Source organism: Plecotus auritus (genome assembly GCF_963455305.1).
Source record: "Plecotus auritus genome assembly, chromosome: 8".
Classification (NCBI taxonomy): Eukaryota; Metazoa; Chordata; class Mammalia; order Chiroptera; family Vespertilionidae; genus Plecotus; species Plecotus auritus.
The window spans coordinates 161,721,243-161,748,383 of NC_137782.1; the positions used below are offsets into that span (position 1 = coordinate 161,721,243).

General features: G+C 44.5%; 1 protein-coding gene across 1 annotated transcript in view; it reads left to right on the forward strand.

The window, feature by feature from the left end:
- Positions 1-27,141, forward strand: part of ALK (ALK receptor tyrosine kinase) — a 612,725-nt gene that overhangs the window by 321,988 nt on the left and 263,596 nt on the right. Inside the window, exon 4 of the mRNA XM_080686359.1 lies at positions 10,265-10,466. Coding sequence (XP_080542485.1) covers positions 10,265-10,466 — 202 coding nt within the window. The remainder of the gene's footprint in view (positions 1-10,264; positions 10,467-27,141) is intronic.

Genomic DNA, 27,141 nt, shown 5'->3' on the forward strand with positions numbered 1-27,141 from the left:
AAGGGAGTGACTGACTAAATCATATTTAAGAAGATGGCTCTCGCTACTGTGTGCAGACTATATGGGGGGAGGGTAAGTGAGAAGTGGAAGGAGCAGTTAGAGGAAGCCCAGATCATATAGAACCTTTGAGAACTTGGCCTGGCCCTCTTGCCATGCCTGGCCTGTCTCAGACACGGACCTTACCTTCCTTCATGGGAATTTCTTGTTCTGCAAAAGGAGGAGTTGGGAGGGATGGTATATTGGTGCTCCATGCAGCTCTCCCATGGTGCAATGTTTGTCCATGTTCTGTTCTCTTTCTTCAACAATAGGGTGTCTGAGAGCTGCATGAAGTACATGGAATGTCAGAACTTTTTATTACAAGTCTGGGATCCTGTGAGACTCCCACAAGGAATACACTTTTAGCTTCCGTTTCCTTCTATTTATTTGCTTTGCCTTTTATTTAAAAATTGCTTTTTTAAATTTTTAATTTAAAAATCAGTAAAATTTACCCAAAAGATAAAATTTACTACCACATAGCAATATTTAAAAAATAACATGGCAGATTTTTATACCCTGACATCTGAGACCTAAAGCAAAAATTGAACAATCTGATTCTAGAGCTTAACACCTATGTGAGAAAGGGAAAACTATTTCCTGCTTCTTTCTCTCCCACTCAGAATTTGTTCTAGAAGGCACTCTTGATTCCCTAACTCCCTTCCCTCCCCCACCTGCAGCCCCCACCTAGAGCAGATACTGTTATCTCCCCCTCCCGTTTCTCATTGAATTAAATCAATTGTTTAGTTTTCATTTGGCTTCTCCTTTCTCTCTCTTGTCAGATCAAGTGCTTTTCTGTTTTCCTTGAGGATTACTAAAATGAGCTCTTAGGGAGAAAAAAAAAGGTTTCTCAGCACTTTAGCTTTTGTTTCCTTCTATTTATTTGTTTTGCCTTTTGTTATCTTTTTTTGCTGACACCCTAGGACACACATGCAGTATATAGACATTATTGACTTTTCCCTTTTCCCTAATGAAATTTGACCGGACTTTCCACTGGACAGGGAGTGGAAACCTTGATTCTAATCCCTGACCCACCCCTAACACACAGTATGACTTTAGGCAAGTCCTTAACTTCTGTGCTTCTTGGTTTTCTTCCCAGTACAGAAAGGTATTAAGTTGTATAACCACCATGTTTGTTTCTAGCTCTGACATTTCAAAAGTCAGGTATGGTATGCAGCATTTTTAAGTCGCCTCAGGTAGGGAGACCAATGCAGTAACTCAGAGGAGCCTTTCCAAAAGCTTTGTTCTGCCATAAGGGGCCTAGTTTCTGATGAGGACAGTTTGAAAGTCAGACAGACAGGGAGGACGTAAGATTTAAGAGATACAAATGTAGAGATACATATAGATATGTGATTACCCCTCTAGAATACCCTTTTTTCATGATATTTTTTCCTTTCTTACTTTCTGCAAATGGTTTTTAGAGCAGAAATAGATTAGAGGAGGGTTTTCAGAGAATATTACATGGTACATTATACACAATGGCTAAAGAGTTCTGTGCCAAAAGGAGTATTGGAAATCTTCATTTGACATTCCACTCCCAAAGTCACAACTCTTACTGGCATATTAAGGTTCTAAGAAGTCCTGCAGTTTACTTTTGTTTAACCCAGTAATCCTCAAACTTGCTTGATCCCAGAGCTTTCTCATAATACCTGTTAACACCTTGTGAGGCTAGTGTTCTGTGCAGCATCCTATTGGGGGTGGCAAGCATCTCGTGGTAGAGGCCTTGTGCATCACCTTGCACTCCCTTTGTCCATATTCCAGCCCATTAAGCTTCTGCTGTTCCTTCAGTTCTACCTAATCTGAATGGCATCATGATCACTTGAATAAGTGATAGCTTATAGTAATGATCTAATAGTTTAATTGCAATAGGGACAATTAGTCAATCGTGCCAGAATCATGTGTGATTTTTTGAGATGGAAATTGGTCCATTCATGCATTTGTTTATGCATATTCTCACTCAAAGCATGATTAAGAGGCTTCTGGTTCTGAATGGTGGGTTGGGCACACATTTGTCTCCTCTCCTGCAATCCCACTAAAGTGATAATAAAGGATTTAGTGGAGGAATAAATTCTGAATAGCAGACAGAACAGGAGGGGAGCCATGAGTGATTGCTAGGGCACAAAGAGGAGATAGGAGCTATTGATGGAGCAAATATAGTGGCCATAGCTGAGAAGATCAAAGGGGTTTAGAGCAGAGGAAGGAGCCCATCTGCTGGGAGGCACCACAAGGGGTACTGAGAAGGCTCCTCTGGGAGGAGGTGTAAGACTGAGGAGAAAGAATGAAAGTCCTCTCTGGTGTGCTTAACCCAGATGGTCTTCAATGCCATTTCTCAGACCAAAAGATAGCAGGATGCTTAACCACAGGGGAAAGAAAAAAGGGAGATGTTTTCTAAAAATCCAGGTGGACTGAGAGAACTAGGGCTGCTTGTGGGAGCAAAGCGTTCATGTCCAGAGTGACCTGTCCATGCTGGTTTGGAGAGCAGACACCTGTGAAATGGCCTGACCCTGACTCTTGCCATCAGGCCAATTCTGACAAAGAGAATAAGCACAATCTATGTACATAGACGTTCTATCAGCGATCCTAGTGTCTCCTGTGTGAATATAGGGGGCTGATCCAGGATCATCCAACATATTGTTATAAAACAAAATTCAACTGAGAAAATTTTAATCTTACTGGCTTTATTTGGTGATTTATGAATCTGGAAGCATCTCATCTAGCAAATAGAAAGAACCTCCAGGGAATTGTGCAAAATGAAAGACTTGTGTTCAGAAGGGAGTGGACAGGGAAGTTACACTGGCAAAACACGGTTGGTTGTGGCAAGGTCACCTTCCTCTAGAAGACAGCAGAGTCTATCAGACAGGTGACCTCATTAGTGCTGACCAGAAAATTCCTGATTGACTAGTTTAAGATGCCATTGCTGGAAGAGGTGAAAATTATAATTAATTTAGTAATTAAGTCTCAGTTTGGTGATGTGGGGTTTAGTACAAGTGACTCCATTTAGGGTCTGTTGTCTCTTCTTTAACAATATTAAAAGCCCAGCAGCATGGAAAAGAAATATCAACATAAAAAAATTGACCCCAAAGAAAACAAAGATCAATTAGATGACAGAGATGAACTTGAATGATACAGTTCTTCAAAAAGATTCAGGACCGAGAAGAGGGGGGAATGAAAATATCAGAGAAATAATAAAACAATTCAGAGATGAAAGAGACATGTGTTTTCTGATTAAAAGAGCCCACCAAATGCCACAGAGAAATTTCTATAGAGATCCATACCTAGATACATTATACTGAAATTTCAGGTCCTCTGTATTAAAGAAGGATCCTGAAAGCTTCCCAAAGAGGAAAACAGGTTGACTACAAAGAACTTAACAATAAAACCAACCTTAGACTTCTCAGTCACTGATACTAGACAACAATGAAGCTAGGCTTTCACATGTCTGGAGCACAGCTTCTAATCTAGAAACTATGGCCAGCAAAGTTATCAACCAAGTGTGAAGACAGAAAAAAACAACCTTTCAGATATTCAAAAATTTACAAAAGAGTTTCCCCCTGAGGAAGTTTCCTGAGAACAGTGGGACTAATGGAAGTGTTCCAGTGAAAAGAAATTTGAGAACCATAGCCGTACTATGAATACAAAGGAAAACAGGAAGTCAATGTCTTCAAGAAGGATGGAAAGATTTTCAAGGAATATATAGAAGTGTTAGTGATATGGTGCAAAATAAATAAAAGAAAAAAGCAATTAGAAATTTCTAGAGAAACAAATTCACAAGAAAGTCCTGATTCAAATAAGGCAAATTAAAATGTGCCACAATTTTGACAAGTGGTTATGTAAGAGAGAGAGAAAAAGTGAGAGAGAAAATATTCATCTAACCTTGATCTTGATGCTGGAAACATTCTCCATTGAGTGGGGTGTATTATTCGACCTATAGAGATTATAAATACAGCCCTGTTTGCTGCAGTGAAAAAACATATAGTCATCAGTGTAAAAGATCTGCTTATTGATTTTCAAGTTTAGAATCAATCTGTAAACAAAACACAAGCCTGAATCATTCTTGTACAACCTTGACAATGGAAAGTAAAAGCACAGCTGACTTGGGAGGTGGATGTGAAGAGGAAAAGGGCAGGAAGACTAATAGCTTAATCTCCTCATTGAGGAGAGTCAGGTGCCACTGTCTACAGCTGACGGAACAAGTAATAAATTTGCCATGTAAAATTAAACAGGTAAGTAATAAAAAAGTAGAAGGGATTTTAAAAATCAAGTATTAGAAGGGGAATAGCATAATTTTTCTTACTGTGGCATCAGTGGAAAGAACCTAAGGTTGTTGCACCAACAAATAACACTATGATTATACTATTTAGAGTCATGAAGGCAAAATAAATTAAAAACCTTTAAAAATGTTTTGGGGACTTGGTGAGAGGAGAATGACTTGGGGATAGTTTTTAAAAAATTATTATGAGCTATTCTGAACAATTTTACTTCTTGCCATGTGTCTACATTACTTCGATTTTAAAAAGTCATTGCAGCCTGGCCAGTATTGCTTAGTAGTTGAGCATCGAACTATGAATCAGGAGGTCACAATTCGATTCCCAGTCAGGGCACATGCCTGGGTTTCAGACTCAATCCCCAATGTGGGACATGTGGGAGGCAGTCAATCAATGATTCTCTCTCATTATTGATGTTTCTATCTCTCTCTCCCTCTCCCTTCCTCTCTGAAATCGATATATATATATATATATATATATATATATATATATATATATAAGTCATTGCATACCTGTCATGTGGCAAGCATTGTGCTATATCAGACATTTAGAAGTGGTAATAGCTTTATAGCAGAAGCATCTACAGAAACAAATGATGCTGGGACAGGAGTCCTTCCTGAGGATGCATTTGTGTAAATGGGAAGCGAGGAAGTGGGGCAGGGAATCAGTTCAGAGTATTTGACCAGTTGATTGAAACTTTTGGTTTAAAAATCCCAGAGAGGTGAATTAGGAAGAGAAGTCTTTAGAGCTCGGGGACTTGGAGACTTGACAGGGTTCCTTTAGATGAATAATATTCCAGGCAGGCAGATAGAATTACTGACAGTTTGGAGCTGTAGGGTCCTTAGAGAGACTCTATCCAGTCCTTTCAGTTTACAAACAAAGGAAGCTTGGTAGTAGCTCAAATTCAGTCCTTCTGATTCCAAGGCTAGTGATGGAGCTCCAGACTCCTTGAAGCAGGAATCACCATGTATCACATTCCTACTAAGGACCAGGAGCTGGCCACTTATGCATATTATTTCATTTCACGTCCACCACAGCCATAGGAAATAGGCTACACCCATATTGAATTTGAGAAAATAAGGTTTAAAGAATTGAAATAATTTGTCTAAAGCCTAGAACTGGGTAGAAGCAGAGCCTAGATAGGAGAGAGTCTGTCTGACCTCGAGGTTCCTGGCCCTTGGTTTTGGTTCATAATTTAAGCCCACATCCCTGTATTGGTGACCAAAGGTAACAACAACAACTATTTCATATTTAAGTGTTTCAGTCCACTAAGAAGGAAACTAAGGTCCACTCCCAGCACTGTATAAACAAAGCCTTTGATCTGCTTCTGCATTGCCTCACGGCCCACATGGGGGAAGAAGGTCTGTGAGCTGCCAGGCCATCCCTCTTAATTAGAGGGGACCCCAGGAGCCTTAATGTAGCCCCAAGCTATTCTGAGCAAAATAAACAGGAAACAGAAAAGAGGGAGAAGAGAGATAAATTCTCACTGACTTTAAAAGATTTATGCTGACAATATCCCAAGGAGCTTATGAAATGTATTTTTTATTTTTATTTTGGTAGAGGAAAGCTGCCGATGAAGAGATAGCTCTTAACTACGGAGTTTCATTGAGAGTGAAAATACTTTAAGTTCTGTCTCTTATTGATAGTCCAGTTGCACAAAATAAAATTCATATAAACATCATCTCACATATTAGAAGTGGAGGAATAATCCATCTTCCAGTCATCTCTGAAAGAGTCCCATTACTGAGGTACTGAATTACAAGGACAGAATTTACATGTTTTCACACCCATGAAGGAGGAACAGTGGTGCTGGAAGGCCCCCAAGTCCCGGCATTTTCAACCTCATTTTCTCCTGCTGGGAACTTGATTTTCCCGTGTGTGTGTGTGTGTGTGTGTGTGTGTGTGTGTGTGTGTGTGTGTGTATCTATCTGTGTGCACATGCGCACATGCATGTAAACTTTTTTCTGAGAAGGGGAACACCTCCTTTATTTACCTACATTCTTTCCTTCAGAAGCTCCAAAATTGGTCTCAATTCGACTTTCCACCTATTTGAATACATCAGAGTACAATCTTAGACCAGGGCACCTTATGTGTGACATGTGTGGCTTTTTCCTAACCCAGACCATGACCCCAAAATGTCAGGAACAAGAGTCTGTCCCAGAGGTGTTTCTAGAATTCCCACCTGCTCTGGAAAGATACACTCTAATCTAGTACAGAATTGGAAACCCCAGTCAATCCCAGAGTCTGTCCCCAGCACGGTACCTTTGCTTAAAATGGTAACATACAAGGCCATCATGTTTACATTTAGTCATGCCTAGTGAGGATTGGTGGAGTAGGATGCGGTTGAGTCAGTATTGACCCCCTGTCTCCCACCACACCAGAGAAATCTTCTTGTCGCACCACTCTGATGATGTCACTGTCCTGCTCAAAAACCTTCTCTGGCTCCTTATTCTTCACAAAATAAAGATGAACATCTTCTGCCAGGAATTAAATCTCTATGGTCCCACACCCACCACCCTAGCCTTTCTTATTTCCCAGCCTTCTTTTCATGTACTCCACTCTGTAGCCAAGGCCATGATACACTTTCTGCATTTATGCCTCTCAGATCCTGCACGGTGGACTCTGCCAATACTTTTGTTTTTCTTGCCCTTGAAGACTAGCTCAAAGGTCATCTTCTTTATGAATCTTCCCAATTGAACCTAATGTATCCTTCATGAAGCCTCCCAGTACGCTTTACCTGTTTGTGTCTTGTGACTTAGAACCTCTGCTTTTGATCGCAGTTACTGCAAACACCTCATCACCCCCTCCTGGACCTGATGTTCCTTGAAGGCCAGGACTGTGTCTGGTTCATGTCTGTGTCCCCAGGGCAGAGCCAGTGCTTGAGTAGGCATCCATTAAATGAACTTTGAGGGCAGAGGGAGTGGGTAAGGAAGCCAGTGAACAAACGGATTTGGTTCAGGTCCCATTTGCCTGTCTTTCTCCTTTCCCATTCCTCTGAGTTCCTGAGCTACTCAACTTGGCCACAAGGCACCCTGGTCATTTTTTAAGATAAAGGATACAGTGGGATAATGAAAAAGGAAGAAGGGAAAGAACAGTGGTTAAGAGTTCAGAGACCTGAAGTCTGGTCTGGACTTCCTATTTAAGACTTTGAGTAAGTCATTTTTCCATTCTGGTATCACTGGGAAGAATTGACCTCCAGGCCAGTTGGCTGTAAGGATCAGCTGTGTCTATGCTGGGAGAAGTTCGGTGCTGGAGACAGCCTTATAGGATTAGACTTGCCAAATTGCAAAAGCCTCTGTGCTCAGCTTGGATGGGGTGGAGTCTCAGGGCGGAGCAGACAGTCTTGGCTTCCTGTCAGCCTTGCCCTTGCGCGCACGCATGCGCCTTCAGTCCTCCGCCTTCCCCGGATCCCGAGTCTCCGCCCAAGAGTCCAGACTCCCCCCACAAGAGCGTGGGTACCCAGGGGCTCGCCTGGAACTGGGGTTCACTGCAGTCAGAACTGGGGCTCAGTGCAGTCAGGAGCCTCTGACTCCCTTCCATTAGGGAAAGCCTGTGGCAACCTCCGCAGCCTTTGTGCGCACTGGCACGCGCGCGCCTTCAGACTTCTGCCTTCCCCAGCTCCCGAGTCTCCGCCCGAGAGTCCAGACTCCCCCCCGTAAGAGCGTGGGTCCCCAGGGGCTCGCCCGGAACTGGGGTTCAGTGCAGTCAGAACTGGGGTTCAGTGCGGTCGGGGGCTTCCTTCCCGCTTCCGCCAGAGAAAGTCAGCCAGGCTCTCAGCCACCCTTCCTCTCTGCGCGCACAAAGACCCTTTGCCGTACCTCCAATTCTCTGTGAGCTTTTCTCTTTCCTTCTAGTTGTAGAATTTTCACTCAGCCAGCTTTCCTGTGGTTCTGGATGGTGTCCGTTCTGTCTTTTAGTTGTAGTTTTGAAATTGTTGTGCGAGGCAGCAGTTTAGGTGCTTACCTATGCCGCCATCTTGGTTTCTCCCATTTTTCCATCCTGATCTCCAGTCTGCTTCCATAGAAAAACAAGGGCACTATATTACATGATCGTTAACTCCTTTTTAATTCTGAATCTTTGATTCTAATCCCTTTATTTTACTTCTGTGCCCATTATAAGAATGTCTCCCCCATTGTAAAACAGAGTAATGATATCGATTATTTACTAAGGATTGTAGAGCAGTTTCAAAGGCTCATATGCCATGCTTCCTAACATTACAGAGGACTCAGTTTCCAGTATATGCCAATGTCCTCCATCCAGCTCAGAAACAGTCTTGTGCTGACCTCTCCTGATTTTAACCAAAAGTCACATTTACCTACCTCCAGAATATTGCAAATCTCTAATCCTGACACAATGCCTTCTCCTTAGACACTGCTTTGCTTCTCATAGGAATCTCCCCTTTTTATCTCTATCGTTCTCTATTGAGGGGGTGCTAGTTCATTTGCCTACTTGGTAAGTCCTGTTATCTGGAGAAGGAGACTAATTTGAGGTGCTCAGAAAGAGGGGGTGGTAAAAAGGCTGAGCTGAACACTCCTTAGCTGGTTCCCGCTGGAAGTGTTGGAGATCTTGTTGGAATTGGCTTCCACTGCCAAGGAGCAGCATCTAATGGTCCAAAACTGCAATGCAGAAGTGTGGCAAGTAAACTAGCGCACCAGAAGGAATGCCTGGAGCAGTAAAATGGTGCTGTGCTTTTATGCTGACAGTAACCACCAGGAATACAAGTTTCTTGTCAGTCACTGGCCACTGCTACTGGAATTAGGGTTGTCATGCCCCAGAGGGAAACTCAGCCACAGGCACAGCACCGGGTGGAGGTGGGAGTCGGGGTGGGGTTGGGGGTGGGGGATTTGTAGGGATTTCTTTCTGGAGACCAGTTGCAAATTCACATGGCTCATAGACTCAAGAGCAGAAATGAATCTTCAGAGATTTATAAGTTCAGCCAACCCTTCTCATCCTATTTTATAAACAGAAAACTGAAACCTCAGTGCTTTGCTCAAGTTCATTCAGCAAGTAAGCAAAGGAGCAGGAGCCAGGATCTTAACTACTTCCTTATACGTGACCCAAATACTTCCTTTCCAAGCACACACCTCTCAAGGAAAACCTTGAACTGGTCATAACTATTTGAGAACCGAGAGCTAATGCATACATTACTGGGAAACTGAATTGTCCAGCAATAAATTGAAACTCAAGCTGGCTTGAATGTTACATGGAAAACTTAGTCAGCTCTGATTTAAATTGTGACCTAAAGGGTGGCCTCGATGCCAGAGTCCTGGTTTCTGGGGTGTGGAGGTGCCCTACATTGATAGTCACAAGATGGCACTCATGTCCTGGCTCCACTTGGCACATTTATGGAGGGAGTAACTCGGTTAGACTGTCCCCCTAGACCAGTATGTAAATCTGTAAGAATATCTTAGCACTTGGGTTGGGTTTCTAAGGATTAGGTAATACACACTATTCTTCCCCCTGTTGCCTATGGGGGGTTTTGTTAATTGTACCTATTGGCTGGCAAAGAATCTGTGAGCGGTCATCTCTACTTTAATTTAGAAGACAGTAAAATCAAATAATTGATTATTTAATAGGTGCTTCCTCCCTGCCTAAAACTGGATGAAATGCTCTCCAGGATTATCTCACATAATCCTTACAACCACCCTTTGAAATAGAGGTTTCCATTCCCATGTTACAGGCGATGAGACTCAAGGACATAGAGCTATTAAGTAGGGGTGCTAAGGTGAGAACCTTGGTGTGCCTGATTATAAAGCCCCAGTCCTCAGTCGCCATTTTCTTATATCAGGTTTTAGATTTTACAAAGATAAGAGAAGGGGAAGAGGGCTGGTGTATGCAAAGAGAGTGATGAAGGCCTCCAGCATCACGGACTTTGATGCCATTGGTCTCTAATACCTGCTGCAGAGGTGCTGCTGGTCCACCTGTCTGCACACATCTGCAGAGTCACTTTCCTGGTCTCTTGGCAGGCTCCTTCCTCCTCCTCAACACCTCAGCAAACTCCAAGCATACCATCTTGAGCCCGTGGATGAGGAGCAGCAGCGAGCACTGCAGACTGGCTGTCTCCGTTCACAGGCACCTGCAGCCTTCTGGGAGGTACGTCGCCCAGCTGCTGCCCCACAACGAGGCTGGAAGAGAGATCCTCCTGGTACCTACTCCGGGGAAGCATGGGTAAGTCCTTGCCCATTCCAGATCTATTTTATTGAAGACAATTTGGCTTTTGGCCGAAAAAGTTCAGAGTCTGTGACATCTACTTAAAACTCACAATTGCTCTTTAATGGGTAGGGACCAGATTGAGCCATAACTGCTACTATTCCCTGGATAGTATCTCGCGCCCTGGTCTGTGGGGCCTCTGGCTGCCCAGGCTGGTGGCCTTCCAGAGGCCGGAGGAGCAGCTGGCAGAGTTGGCATTTAATGAGTGGATGTTAAAGATATTCATTTCCCAAAATCCAGACAGAGCCAAGGAGAAAACAGCCAAGGGGAGTGTTAAACAGCCGAAATCAAAGTAATTTAATGTGCTGGAAAGTGGGTTTTACCAGCAGAACTTTGGCGGAAAGAAAAAGAGCAAACTATTGTATCCACCCTAGCAGGAGCATGGGACCTAGAGCAGAACTGGTCAGGGAGACCACACGGTGTCAGTCTCAAATCAGTAGAGACTGACAACCTTTGTTCTAGAACCTCTAAAGCTTACCCAATACTGGAGTGATACCCAATACTCAGGTCAGTGAACTCTTCTAGAAGATACCTGCCTACTTCCTGATCCAGTGTGCCTCTAGAAGTGGTGACATTGAAAAGCCAATGTGAACCAGGGCATCTCTGTGGCTGCCTTTTTTCTCATTCCATAAGTGTAAATACCACTGCAAGACCCCAATTGTGAATGGCTCCAGGTCTGATTACTTTATAATCAACTAGAGGCCCGGTACACAAAATTCGTGCACTCAGAGGTGGGGTCCCTCAGCCCAGCCTGTGTCCTCTCACAGTCCAGGAGCCCTCAGGGGATGTCTGACTCCCACGGAGGCAGGAGAGGCTCCCGCCACCGCGGCTGCGCTCGCCAGCCATGAGCCTGGCTTCTGGCTGAGCAGTGCTCCCCCTGTGGGAGCACGCTGACCACCAAGGGGCAGCTCCTGCATTGAGTGTCTGCCCCTGGTGGTCAGTGCGTGTCATAGTGACTTGTCGTTCTGTCATTTTGTCAATTTGCATATTAGCCTTTTATTATATAGGATAAGGGTGAGAGATCCTTCTTTATGGCATGTTTGCAGGAGAAAGAGCTCAAATTTCTAGCTAAGCTTAGACTTTGGACTTAGCTTCTCTCTAAAAAAATACCTTGCAGAGGGTTCCCATCTGAAAAATGATGTTACCCATCCTCCACCTCCATGGTGTGCTGGACTGGGGAGGGTGGGTTCTGCCTACTGCTTTCTCAGTAAAGCTGTATGGACTGCTTAGTAATTTTTGAAGGGTATATCCATAGACTTCTCTGCTGTATGGAGGAATGCTGCTTCCATGGGCATCTTGGCAAACTGCAGGATACAGGAACCTGTCCAGCAATTCAGAGAGCTCTGGGTATTTGTGTAGAGCTGGATCCGGGTTGCTCAGTCTTGGCATTATTGACAGCTAGAGCCAGATAATTCTTTTCATCAACACTGTCTTGTGCATGGTCCCCAGCTTCTCAGGCCTCTACCCACTGGATGCCCGTAGCACCTGCCATGGTTGTGACCAAAAACATGTCTCTAGACATGGCCAGATGTCCCCTGGGGGGTGAAAACATCCCCATTGAGGACCACTGAAATAACCAGAGCATTTTAAAGCTGGGAGGAGCCATGGGATTTACCAGGTTCACCCTCGTCAGTTCACAGGTGTTGGAACTGGAACTGAGACCCAGGAGAAGGAAGGGGCTTGCTCCATGTCACATGATGAGTGTGTGTTGGCAGTAAGTGTCTTAAGCCCTACAATCAAGTGTCTTGCCAACTGCTGAACTAAGTCCTGGGTTACAAAGATATGTAATGCCCAGTCCCTACCCTTGAATAATAATAACTATAGCTATTACTAATACTTATTAAGCACTTCCTAGATGTGCTAGCCAGTCACTGCTATGCACTTTACATGCATTTTTTAAATTTAATACTAAATAACACAATGAAGCAGAAGCTAGTATTATCTTCCATTTTATAGATGAGGAAATTCAGTGAGGTCAAATAACTTGCCCAAGGTCACTGAGTAGACAAGGTGGAGGGGGTATGAACCTTTTTACCCATAGGTGGAAAAGCTCCATTAGTTCACAGTGGTGCAGCAGAAAAAAAAATATTATGCTGTGAATCAAAGCCCTGAATGTTAGTCATAGTTCCCTATTCAGTCATCAGGCAATGAACAATCATTTATTGCTATTTTTTATTTATCAGAATTATAGAGGCATGCAAGATACAAAGGCCAGCCTTTGGTGGTCCACCAAAGGATGTTCCAAGAAAGAGCTCTATGACTTCAGGCAAATCCCAAACCTCAGTTTTCCCATCTGTAAAATGGGGGTCATGATGCTGGTCCTACTCACATGGTGCTGTGGGGTCAATGTAATAAAGGGTGTAAAGGGTTTTGCACACACTGAGCAGGATGCAAACGTAAAAGACCATTAATACCTTAGTTGGCTCTGTTCTGCTGAGAATTTTGACACAAAAGATTGAGACTTGTCCATTCTCTGACTATGGGTCAGTGTCAGTCCAAGAATCCTTTGGTTTTGAGATCTTGGGCAGTTTGCCTCCTTGGAAGCTCACCCCTTTTAATGTCAGAGATGACACCAACAGCACAGTCCTCAGTGTGGCAAGGGGGACACAGTGAAATCCTGATGGTGACAGTGATGATTACAAATGAGGCTGGCTTCTTCTCAGAACAGAACATGGTGGCTTGGGGACTGCTATTTGGAAAATGACATTCAGTGTTTATAGTAATAAGGGAAGAAGTTGTCTTAGCAAAGTCATCTTGGGAGAGCCTGACGCAGAGGCGTGGGCTGAGGAATGACAAGTTAGAGAGGCCACCAAGTCCCTGGAAGCCATGAATTGTGAGCAGGCAATGTCATGGGGAGCAGCAGCCTGCTTGGAGGCGCTGGCGTCAGGGAAGGCAGTTGGGGAATCCCAGCAGCTGCTGCCTTCCGCCTCCTGGAAAGCAGCAGGTCTAATGAATCACAGAGTGAGCACATGTCTGCCAAAATGGCCTGGCTTTGGCCAGGATCTCCTAGGGCACAGATGACAAAGAGTGTGCCCAGCATGTTCACCTGCTCACCTGGCCAGCCAGAATGGCCACAAAAGCGAGAAAGCAGAGAAATGGGATGTCCAGTAGCCCAGCCCCACTGGCCACAGAATCCAGCAGGCATAGGATAGGACATCTTAACTAGAAATTAGAACCCACAAAGTTCCCATTAATTAAATGAATATGATAATACCCTACTTAATACGGTGAGTTGTGAAATCGCACAAAGAAAATGTCTCACAATTTGCCCAATTATAGTAGACACTTAATACGTGCTAGCTGCTTTCCAGGGCATACATTTATTTAAAAACCATGGATTGAGCACCTCCTGTATTATAGGTGCTGGGAATAGACAAAGACAGCACAGACACAGCTTCCAGGGAGCACTCAGCCCAGAACGGAACACACAGGCAAGAGAGCAGCCGCACATGCTTGTACAAATGTTTTCAAGTTGGGACCCGGAAACACTGAAAGGCTAAGCTAAGAGCAGTGCCAGCAGAGCCAGCACAGGATGCCCAGCTCCTGCTCTGCCTCCTGCATGTCCCTGCCTTTCTGCAGAAAGCTGTTTCAGAAAGAGCAGCCCAGCACTGGGAAGCTCATGCCTTCCTGGCCTCAGAAACACAGGCTCAGGGGCTGGTGAGGTTTCCAGCTGCAGGAGCGACTCTCCAGGGCTCCTCCCAGGACGTCCATCGCAAACTCTTCTTCCTCTCGGAGCACAGGGCTTTCTCCTGCAGCTTTGGGTGTCTGGGGACTTTATTATGTATGACCAAACTACACAGGGTGTGGAGGGAAGAACTGGGTCCTGAGAGGACAGAACTTGCCAATCATTTGAATACTTGAAAAGATGTTTTAAACCAACAGGATTTGGTGATACTCCGACTTGAGCCGAGATAAGCTGTCAGGGCCATCCTAGCACAAACAAGGCTGGATCCAGAGGGTGGCGGAGAAATGAGTGTCCTCGGCACACAGATTCACCTTCCACAGGATCTTAATCCCACACTCAGAGGAGACTTGAGTTCCCTTTTCCCCAATGATTTTCTGATGGGGAGAACCAAGCCTAGAGGCAGGATGTGATGTGATGAAGGTCAGAGTGCACACTCCGGAGCCCAGCCCTCCTGTGCTCTGTCTCCCCGCTGAACAGCAGTATCTACATAGAAGTCCTGACACTTACCGCCCTTAGACTAAAATCTGCAGCAACCTCCGCAGGTGAAGACAACCCAGTGTCAGTGTTGGGTACTCACATGGCTGCCACGTTTATGAAAACCAGTCACTTCTGACCAAAGACCCTAGCTGTAAAACCAGCAGCAATCTTAATGGGAGACCTGCCAGAGAAATCTAACCCAAAGTGATTCAACCCAAAGGGTGTCAGGAGATGCAGTTTCAGCCTTGGTTCCACCGCTCATTTGCAGTGTGGTTTTGGAACAACCACAGCCCTTCCCAGCCTCAGCTTATTACCTTTTAAACAGAGCTCCCAGCTGCTCTCTGCTCCCTTCCTTCATCCTGCAATATCAGCAACACCCTCTCAGGGTGCCAGTCAGGACTGGGGTAGCAGGACATGACTTTCCCTGCCCAGACTCCGCTCTTGCCCCTGCCCCCATTCTGGCAAACCGGACAGTTACCCATCACTGACCCACAGAGACTTTCTGCCACTAGTGTACAGACCCTGAATTTTCCTGTAAATAGACCAGCAGGTCTCAGCAGGATGCTGAGGAAGAGGCTCAGGATAGGGCAACGTGGAAAGAGGCCACTAGGAATTTGCTTCTGAAATGATGTCCGACTGCCTTTGCCAAGCTACGTTTAACTCCAATTGGCCCAGAGCAATGTGGCAAGTCTGGCCAGTGTGGGAAATCGGAGGCCTGTGGCCTTTAACATTGCCCAGCCCAAGTCCTCCTTGCATCCTTTTTGCATGATAAACGGGTCAGAAATAAAGAAGGTGATCATTTATTGAAATTGATGCCCTCAAGTGGCAATGTCACAATGATTTAATTTCAGGCCCAGCATTTTCTCACTTTCAAAGTCATTCACAGTGTCAACTTCTCTCCTTTTCCCCTTGGTCTGAATAACACACTGATAAATATACAATAAGGGCTTTACTGTATGGGTGATTTACACTAAAAAGAGAAAGCCATTCAAAGGCTTTAAAGATAATTTTTTAAAGCCTTAACACTCACACCCAGGCTTGTCAAGGGCAGACTTCTCAGGCATGGGGGACAGTCATGAAGACCCAAGCTTGTCAAGGGCAGTCGTGAAGCTAGGAGTTCTTTGAGTGTAATGCAGTCATGAGACTTGGGTCCAAGTGTGCTGGGAGGTTGAGCAAGTCTTTGAATCTCTGTAAGTCTCAATTTTCCTATCTGTAAAATGGTAATCATTGGCCCACCTCATGGGGTGGTTGTGAGGATCAAATCAGGGCTGGCCTCCTCCAGGCTGCTCTGGGTGGTGGGGGAGTGAGGAGAGCCAAGTGTAGCAATTTTGCACCCCTCATTCTTAGAGTAATCACCTGTATTCTCTAAGTTGGACCCCAAAGTTCCAGTCCCGCTGACTATGCCAGGATTTACCATATTTCTCACCCCTGTGAGTGGTAATAATGAAACAACCACTAATATGCTAGTCCTCTCTAGAGCACCTGGACTTTAAGCCATTAATCAGGTACATCTCAGGCTCTAGGAGAATAAATCAGAACCATGCATTTTATAAAATTCATGCAACTGATCTCATCCCAAGTGATTCTGATTTTATTAGTTTTGGGAAGAGGCATGGACATATGTATTTTAGAAAGTGCCACAGGGAATCTGGTATACATTGAAAATTAAGAATCATGGCTAATATCTCAGCTTGAATTGGTCAATAACATAAGCTGGTAGTTTTCTTATTTCCATTTACTAACTAGTAAGGAGAAACGTTAGAAAGAAAGCTTGAAGAGTGAGATGGACGTGATTGCAGGGTGCAGAGTCATTTCTCCCTCACATAGGTGGACAGGCTGTGACAGGCTTTCCAACCCTTGCCTGATCCTGCCTGTGCAGCCCCCAAAGCTGGGGTGGCTGGGGGAGATCTAAGGCCGTGTATAGGTCTGGTCTCTACCTGTAGGTCCAGTCGGGACACACCTGTTATCCTCTCTCCAAAAGGACTATGGCTTTCAAGGTCAGAGGGGCCTGAGAGGAGTACGGAGTAGACTAGAGACCCAGATCTTTTAGACCAGAGGGAGCCTGCATCCACCCACCATCCACCATCCATCTTTGTTCTTTAGAATGGCACGTGTTGACTCTCCTCTAGGTCCCAGGTTAACAGAAGAGCCATTGCCTCTTCTGTGTTCTCAGGAAGCAGGTGCTATGTTAAAATTCATGATGAATATCTGCATAGTGCATGTTCAGCTTACCAGGTGCATCAACGTCTATCAACTCATTTCATCTTCACTGCTGTCTGGCCCACAAATTATTCTCCCCATTTTATAGATGAGTAAACTGAATCTCAAGGAGACTCAGTAATTTGCTTATAGTCAATGGGGAACACAGATCTTTTGGGTCTTTTTTTTCTTTTCTCATGCCATTTCCCCAAGCAGGCCTTGCAGTTGAACCCTGGTATGATGCCTAGCTCTGAGAAAACTGAGGCCTATTTTTATCAGTCAGGAAAAGCCTTTTCAAGAGACTCATCTGATTTTTGGTCATTTAACTCTGGGCCAAAAGCCTTGAAGGTAAAGATGTCAGCTTGTACATCTTATTCCCCACAGCCTGGCACAGAGCCTAGCACATAGTAGGTGTTCTGTATTAGGGGAATAAACACCAGATCAATTTATGGTAGTTCTACAATGGTAGTTCTTCTCAAACATAAGCTCTGGATCTAAAAATTGAATCCCAGTCCAAGATCACAGAAGAGTCTTCAATCGATGACAAGATGAAAAGTATTTCACCCGCCTTCTGCCCGGGCCCAGGGATAGATGTATAGCCATCCCTGGGGCTCAGGAAGCAGCTGTCAGAGTGTACCTGAACTGTGAAGGTTGCCACTAAGTACAAAGGACAATTCCTTTCCTGGCAGGTACAACTTTTACTCACGATTGCTTTCATTGATGGGCGTCAAGAAAAATAAATGAAAAGACCATTGGCTTCTGCCAGCTTTGACCTTCGAGATTTGACAGCCCAGGGACTGTAGTGGGCTCTTTTAAGCCGGTTGCTTTCGTCTTCCCACTCTGCCCTGGATATTTGATGGATTGAACACTAGGAAGAGGAGAGAATTGTGAATACCTGTAACCCCGTGGCTTGTCAGAATGACATCTTGGCAAATCCCATAATGGTAAATATAGGTTGTGTACAAAGAGAGGTCAAAATGCATAGAGACAGCAATCACCTCTCATCTCAGAAGTATTTGCTGTGCCTCACCACTTCCCAGTGTGGAGGGCGATGTTGAAAGTAGGTGGAGGAATTTAGGCGAGAGACCACTGGTGTCAAGGAATTCACTCATTCATTGCAGCATGTGTTTTGTCAATAAATGCTTACGAGTCAGGCACTGGTTGGACTCTGATGACTCATCCTGCTTTAGGGGTTCACAGTGAGGCTTGCATTGGATGGCAAGGGACAGTATGATGCTATGGGGAAAGGGCTGTAATGCATGTGTGCACAGGTGCCACGGGGGTGCAGAGGAGTTGCACACCTGAGTGTGCTGGTGGCTGGCTTGCCCAGAGAAGACCTCAGACTGGCTCTGAAGGGAAAGGGAGTGTTCAGGTGCATGAGGAGAGGAAGGCATCCCACAAACAGAAGGCATGTGTGCCAAGGGTGGGCAGCTGGAGAAAGGTGGTCGTATGCGGTGTCTGCACCATCCTTTGGGTTTGTCACTCAGCTCCCCTGCCCCTATCCATTTCTCTGAGTGCTCACACTTTTGTGTGTATGTGCCACCAGCTTGTGTTCCCTCCCCACCAAGGCAGTGTCCAAACAGGAAAGTCTCATCCCTGGACACCCCCCAAATCCCTTTCACACCTCTTCTTGTAGCAAATGTCCTGCTATAAGTGCTCGAAAGATTTCACTCTGGGTTCAGGCACTTTCCTCACTTTCTCCTTCTCTCTGGTAGTATCTTCCTCCCATATAAGGACTCCAAGTTCCTATAGATGATCCATGTGTGCAATAAATTTCCACCCCAGTATATGTAGATTTCAGAGTACAAGCTATTCCCACTTTTTGGTTACAATTGGTCTGGACTCCAGGACTTTCCTGTCATTCCCTCTTCCTCCCCCTTTGCAGGAAGAGTAAAGTTTGTTATTCCTGATGGTTTGTCCTTTACCACCTTTTTTTCAGCACCCAGTTCAATGTCTCCTCTGACAAATCCATTTAGGGTGTTTTCGAATGGCATTGGGGGGGCATATTCAGACCATAGCAAGGAAAAAGAGTCATAGTTACTTAGTGCTTACTCTGTGGTGCCAAGAATTGTTCCAGTGCCTTCTGTGAGTCCTCTCGCTTAACACTATTCTTATCACCACTCAGTGAAGGAGGCGCTCTTATCACCTGCATCTTCTAGGGGAGGCTGAGGCTCCGTGAGGTTGAATAGCCTGCCCAGGGTCACACAGCTAGTAAGGAACAGGCTGGATTTGAGCGCAGGCAGTCTAGCTCCACAGTCCAGTCCTCATCACCCACTGGGGCCCTCCCTATCATCAACCAAAGATTAAGACCATATTATTATTTATATATAATTATTTACCTTTTTTTTGCTTGGTAAATATCCAGCTGCATCTTTTCTATGGTATATATGTAATCTTTCCACCCTAAGTAAAGGGCAAAATTCTAAAGCCTTGGCCCACAGAAGAAGCACATTGTGGTGAGCAGGCAGCCGAGAGCAGGGACTAGAAAGCGTTATGCCTGGCCCTCCAGAAGGTTATAAAAAGGCCACTGGAGAGTGTGATCTTGGCTCCCCTGTCTCTTGAAGCTCTGTGCCAATCCAGCCCCCTGGCCTGCAGATGCAGGTCCCTGTCTGTGGTGAGGAAGCCAAATCAGTGATGGAACCATCAGCTCTTTTATTTACAATGAAAAAGTGTAGGCAACCAGAGCTGATGGCACATAGTAAAGAGACACTATGACCTGCTTAATAGCTCAACTCAGCCCTGCATTCGTTCTAAGCCTCCAAGTATACCTCCCTGTTTTTCATTACCTGACCTGCTCCTGTGCTTTCTATTCCCCGCTTTGTTTTGTTTATAGTGCCACATTCACATATTCAGCTAAATTCCTTGCTTTTTATAGCAGAAATGCATTTTCTTATGGTTCAGAGCTTTAGTTAAGAGCTATATCAACCACAGGATTTCACATTTAAAGGGCTTTACAAAATCTACACCGGATTTGGCACACTGTTTATTCCTGAGAGGATCTTACATCACTAAGCTCTAGAAGGAGTGTTCCCACTGCTACTTTCAAATTACTGATAGCTGTCCTCTGCCAGTGGGTGGCCAGAAAGGGGAGGGCATGCAGGGAAGGCCCCACTTATTAACCAAGAGCAGACCGAGCCCAGGCACCAGAGCTCATGTTGCTAGTAGCCTACATATTTCTTGATACCATTCACACCTGGGTTACTTGAGGGCCTGGGGCCTTCCTCCAAGCCTCACTCCAATGAAGGCTGGACAGAGGGAGTCTGCGGTGAGAGCTGCATGCTCTGCTGTTTTCTGTGGCCCCACTTCTTGGCTCAGAGTTTCAGTTCACCTGAAGGAGCGTAAGGTTCTACTGTGTGGTTAATTCTGTGAAATGATCTTTGAAATCTTTGAGAAGGATAACTTCTGTTACTCTTCCTGGGCATTAGGAAGTCCCAAATGGAGCACACTCAAGACCTTGATGAGACAACTGGCAAGTGACTATTGTAGGCTATTAATCTGTTTAGAACTCTTTGGTGAACCCTGAGAATCTGAGGAGCAAGTCTGAACTCCTTGTTAGCATGGCACATGACCCCGATCTTACCCCACCCTCTTGAGCCTGGCTTACCCACTCCTTTGGACCCATACTTCATTTATATCAAACTACTTAGTTACCCCAATTGAAACAAGTTGTTTCAAGCCCTCTTGCCTTCTCCCACCTCCCTGACCACCAAGTACAATTCTTCTCCTCCTTCAAGAAACTATCTCCTAGCTCCTAAACCTTTCCTGGGACCCCAGTCCCATGCCAAGCGGAGTTGATCACACCATCCTTTGCACCAACTTTTGTTGCCTGTTCTACATCTCAGCACCGCACCACATGTGTTCCTTTTACATGTCCTTCTTACCCACTAGGCTTCCTAAGAATAGGGATGGGCATTATTGATCACTATCTCCAGTGCCTAGCACAGTGCCTAACTCACAGCATGTGTTTAAGAAATGCTTATTAAATGAACAAAACCCCAAGTTAGTTGCGCCAGGGACTCTTTTGAGAACTTGAGATGTGGTTTTAAGAAACAAAATGCATCTAGAAAGCTCTTGGCCAAAATTTCATTTCCATCCTCTATAACAACTCACTTCCTTCTACCCAACCCCAGATATAGTGACTGTCCTCAGCCTGCCTCATCTTCATTTGTAGTCCTAACTGTTCACACTGCTAAGCAAATGCTGGCACACATTAGCCTTGAAATAAAGTGGTTCCCATGCTTTCTGATCACCCTCTCCGTGATCCGTTTTGCCCCTCCAATTTTCCAGGTAATTTCCTATATATGTTCCCTGTCTGTTTCCTAATCTTTCACAAGAGACTTCTTCTTGGTATTTTTTCCTCAATTTCTCCCTCTCCTTAGTTTACTACTCTTTACATTCCCACTTAAGCACACTGATTCCTGTTGAGATTTTATCTTTTCAGATAAGCTAGAATGAATTCCAATTGCCTTCCTTCCAACTGTTCCTTAAATATTCTCTCCATTAGTTTGTTTTTTCTCTCCCAGGACTAAAATTTCTTCCTAAGTGCATGAAATTCTAATCATTATTCCACTGGATGTTTACCTGCAGGCCTCAGAGTGACTGCTGTGTCTGGAGTCTCCCGGCCTGATCACTCTCCATGGGGAGCCTCTTGGTGCCCATTGAAGAGTCATCCTCTCAACAGACCCAGATGATTCCCACTTCTAAAGTCCTCACTTGTCTGTCCACTTTCTTGATTAACCTTCTGCCCCCTTATCTAACAAAGCTGGCCTCTGGACTTGGGGAGCTGGTGGCAGCAGGTTCACTGTGTGTGGAACTGAGCCAGGAAATTTGATAGTTGGCAAAGCCAGAGTTCAGGTGAAAATAGAAACTCCTGCATTTCACTATATGTTCATGATCCTTGAGTCTTTGGCCTTCGTAAGTGGCTGCCTCTCACTTTCACATTCCCACATGACTGTTTATGCTAAGATGGATTAAAGCCATCGTGTAGCTAACGGAACTTGAAAACATATGTCAGTCATAATGTCACTGAGCAGAAAATAACCTTAAAAGTACTTGAATTCAACTCCTTTACCCCCACCTCCAACCAGTGCAAGAGCCTCTTCCAAAGCTCACCTGGCTCAACCGATAGGGAGTTTACCCTCTTGCATAGGAGACCATCCCATCGTGGGGCAGCTTTAGCAGCCAGGAAGAACTCTCTCATGCCAACTGGCTTTATAACCTTGGGAAAGTTGTTGGATGTCTCTGAAAAGTTATTTAATTTCCTCAAGCCTCTTGTGTCTCATCCATAAAATGCAAATAGTAATACCTACCTTGTAGGAGCTTTGTGAGGAGTATCATTTTCAACATTACACATGTATTGAGTGTTTACCATGTTCTTAGCACTAAAGCATAGGATTGCTTTTAATACCACAATTTCCCTATGAAATAATATTATAACAGTGTGTACAAGACACTTAGAATAATTTGAACAGAGTGACTAATATATGTTAGTTCCTTCTCCTATTTCACCATTATCCAATTGATCCTCTCTTTCTCCTCTGAAATCACATAGAACAAGCCTACTTTATCCTAACAAGGCAGTTTTTCTTTCCTTTGAGGAGGGTTTTCATATTTTATTGATTTTTATATAGAAAGAGAAAGGGAGAAAGTAAGAGGGAATGAGGGGAGAGAGATATCAATTTTTGTTCCACTTATTTATGCATTTATTGCTTAATTATTGTATGTGCCCTGACCAGAGATTTATCCTGCAACTTTGGCGCATCGGGACAATACTCTAACCAACTGAGCTACCCAGCCAGGCCTCATGTCTCTTTTTAACTTCTCCTGTTCCAGGCTCAACAATTTCAGTTTCTTCTATAGTATATTTCCCAGAGTCACATTCTTCCAATGTGGTCTCACCGGTGAAGGGGTCAGGGGCCTGGTTCTTCAGTGATCAGAAACCTCCACCCATGACCACACAGTATGATATGACCTTTACAAAAGAGATATGAAGAGGTGGCTCCCTCTCTGCCCTGAGGGGAGTTCACCAGTGGCCCTGCCAGGTGACATGTGAGGTGGACAGAGGCAAACACCAGTGAGAAGAGACTGTCTCCTCTACATGTTCTTTGCTGCCTACTCAGCAATATATCCCTTCCTGCATGGTAGAGTGATCCAAGCTTATGCTATGGATCAGTCTCCACTGGCTGCATCCTGCTGTTTGAACCCCAAACACTCTAAAATTCATGCTATCAGGAACCAGGGAGGCTATCGGAGCATTTCATCAAAATCATTTCTTACATTATTTGCATCTTTTCTTCCTGATGGAGAATTCTCAAGTTTCTTTTGCAAGTAAAGAAGGCCTTTCGTGTTTGCTATTGACATTCCCAAAAATGTCTGATTCAAAAGAAATTCAATTCTGTCCCCAGCTTTCACATCATTTTGCTTTGTTTGTCATCCTTGTGGTCCACCAGCTTTGCCCCTTTGTCCCCCTAATTGCCAGAGACATTTTTATACTGAGTAAATTGCATCAGGCCCTCTGCAAAATGAATCAATTTGGGAAGAGTATGAGCTACACTGTTGTCTTAAGTGTGCATTAACATTTAGATACGTTATTTAAAATGGGTCTGGGGTTAGTGCCAGGGAGACAGCCTCATGACTATTCCGACTCATTCTCTGCAGCCAGACTCCGAGGAATGGAACTGAGGGACCCTGTAACCCATTCTATTCTCCATCCCTCTAGGGAGGGCTTCCACTAGGTGAGATCTTAAGAGCTCAGATTTGGGAACTTGATTGACACAGTGAGCTTGACAGCCAGGAGTAGAAGACAATGGGAAAGAGAGATTCTCTTTCTCTCTCATTGTATATCAGGCACACACATGAAATCTAGGTTTAAGTACAAACCAGACAGCCAGAAGTCTTTGGTAGTAAAATAAAGCACACACAAAGAAACAAAAGACACCAGCCAACATTCTCTAGTGTAAAAGTTAAACAATGTCCTGGAGACCAGGGAAAAGGAAGAGCTGTAATCCAGATGGTGATGTGGTGATTCAATGAGCTAATTCTTTTATCATCAAGAGTCAGTTAATACCTCCATTAGCGGCAGAAGGTTTAAAAATTGGAAAGCGTGGCAACACCAGGACAATTGCCTGGTTTATGCTTTTTCAATCACCTGGGCTCGTAGCCCAAGTGGTAATGGACTCCATCCATCAAAAAATTATTCCATATGGCATCCTGGTTTCTGAAGAAATCTGGACATCTTCACAGAGGATTGGCTAAATAATATAATGCGTGTGAAAGCCCTTAGCACAGTGCCTCAGTAAAAGATGGTTGAATCTATTCCATCTATTTTAATTTTATGTCCAGAGATATAATGGTGCATTCGACACATAAGAGAAATAAAACATCAATTGCATAATACCGTAATTCAGATCCCGAAACCCCAAGATACACAACTATGAGGATTGTAAGGATAGCACCTCTGTCCATGGGCATCCCTTCTGTCTTAGCCTCTAAGGCCCTTAGCAAGTAACATCTCCAGTCCCATGGAAACTCAGTAATTGTATAGACATTTCCACCGATTCCTCCCAACAGAGTCTGAACTTGCTGCAGGTATACACTGTGCTGTCATTTTGGTGTCCCCAAAGTCCAAAACAAGTTCTGGGCATGGAATAGCTACTCAATAATGTTTGTTACCTGAGCAATTAGAACTTAAAACATATTGTCATGCTGCTATCCAAGTTGAAGTAGATGATGAGTCAGGGTATCTTACACCTTTATGCTGGATAAGAAGGAGTAAAGCAGCAGGATCCTTGACTAGAGATGGAAAACAATACATAAGGACCACTGCTAACCAGCCTGCTGCCTGAAAATGGCAATAATTATGACCTGGCTAGCACTTAAGTGCCATTACCTATGTTTATCTATTTAATCATCACAAGAGTCCTATGAGGTAACATATTATTTGTATCCCCATTTTATGGTTGGAGACACTGAACTTGCTGACAGTCCTACAGTTTGTAATGATCAGAGCTTGGATTGGAACCAAAGGATCTGGTTCCAGAGCCCATGACCACACTGTATGATACGACCTTTACAAAAGAGATGTGAAGAGGTGGCTCCACCCTCCGCCCCAAGGGAGAGTTCACCAGTGGCCCTGTCAGGTGACTTGTCAGGTGGACAGAGGCAAACACCAGTGAGCAGAGACTGTCTCCTCTACATGTTCCACGTGAAACAGCATCTTTGCTGCCTACTCAGCAACACACCACTTCCTGCAGGGTAGAGACGTGGGCTCCTTAATTCAGCTACCATTAGACCCTGGAAGGAGGATGCTATACATGGTGCTGGTTTGGGGAAAATGAGAGCAGAACTATCGTAAGCTTTCATCACAAGCTGGAGAGAAGCTTCCTACATAGCCCGGTGTCCTGTGAGAGGAAGAGGGAAGAAAAGGGAGAAAAGGAGGGGGAGGGGGAGACCGCTCAGCAGTGCACTTAGGCATTTCCTTCTCTTCATAGGTGAAATTAAATAACAAACCACTAAGAGGAGGGAGGAATATGTATTTATTATTAGATAAACTGAGGCCACATGGAAATAACAAGGTCTGCTTGCATTCTGCTGCTGAGTGGGAACCCACTGCCAGAGCCCCCACTCAGATCACTGGCCCTGCTCTCCCCTCAGTCCTGCTCAGTCAGGCTTGCACTGGTCCCTCACAGCCCTGTGAAGAAAAGCTCTAGAGGAAAAATACCCACCTCTAATTGAACTTTCCCCTCTTGCTTTTGCCTTTTGATGCCTGAACTTAATTGCTTTTAAACAGGAAGCTGCTGTGACCAGGGAATTCAGTTACAACTGCATCATTTGTGCTGAGCCGATTTTGCCATATGCTTCTAAAGCTGGTTACAGGTTGATTTTGATGAGAGCAATGCAATTCCCACCAGCCTTGCTATAATTAGTTGTCTGCTTACATGATTGGGGAAAGAAAATTATTTATTGATTCCCAATTCGGAAAGAAAATCAACAAATATGTTTCCCACAACCACACAATTCCATTCTGACCTCCCTGTCTTGGTGAGATTGTGTCCCTTGGCCTACCCCCTTTCCTCTTTCCATGCAGGGTTGCCCTCCTCTTTGTCTTCATTCAGTCAGTCAGTCAGTCAGTAAATACTAAATATTCCTCTATTACGTTCAGGGAACTGTGCTGGATGGCAAGAATAGAGCTGGGAGCAACAGAAACAATTGCTGTCCTCATGAAGCTTGCACTCTAGAGGGGAGAATGAGCATACATTACTGGTTACACGTATAAACCTAAAATTACCATAGTGACACATGGTGAAGGAGTTCAGGCTTCTGTGAGCTCTTACAAGAGGGAGACCTGAACCAGGTGGGGATCAGAGAAGCCTTCCCATAGAAGTGGCACTGGAACTGAATTCTGAAGAGGGAGTGGTCATGTGACAAAGTGGCAAGACTCCTTCTGGGGATGCGAACAGCATTTGAAGGCTCTGAAGTGAAAGAGGTAAGACATTTTTTTAGGAAATCAAGAAAAACTGATGCATCTGGGCCTGAAAGTAAGGTGAGGCCTGCTGGAGAAATGAATGGGGTGAAAGGCTGACAGAGGAGAGACCGGGCACATTTAGGATCACAACTTTCATCTTCAGATCCAAGGAGCAGCTGATGTAGAGTTTTAAGGGCAGGATTGAGAGTGTGTTGGAGCTGGGACAGCAGTGGGTATGGAGACCTTTGCAGCAGCTCAGGGGACAAGTGGGTAGTCCTGACTGCAGATTGAGGTCTAGAGAGAAATGAACAGGCTTATACATATCTAAGTACAAGGTGCAATAGACAGGTTTAGTGATGGATTGGATATAGGTGGGAGAGAGAGGGAGATATTTTTGCCTTGACCGATTGGGTGAATGGAGCCATTCACTAAAACAGGCAAAAATGAAGGAGGCACAGATGTGGAGAGGAAAGTACAAAGTTCATTGCGGAGGTGTTGAGTGTTTAGCCGTGGGTAAGTGGGTATGCAGGTGGACATGGGTCTGGAGCTCCGAGAAAAGATTTGGGGTGGAGAAAAAATTAATTAGATTTGTTGGCATGTTGGCATGCCCTTGGAGCAAATGGAAGTGTATTAAAATGTCTAGGAAATTACCTGGTAATGAATCATAGACCTAAATGTAAAATCTAAACTACAGTGGGTCCTCCAATAACATTATTTCTTTATAACATTGATAGGAGAAAATAATCAATTGCTGGCCAGGGCTACTGTCTGTGTGGAGTTGGCATGTTGGCCCCATGTCTGCATGGGTT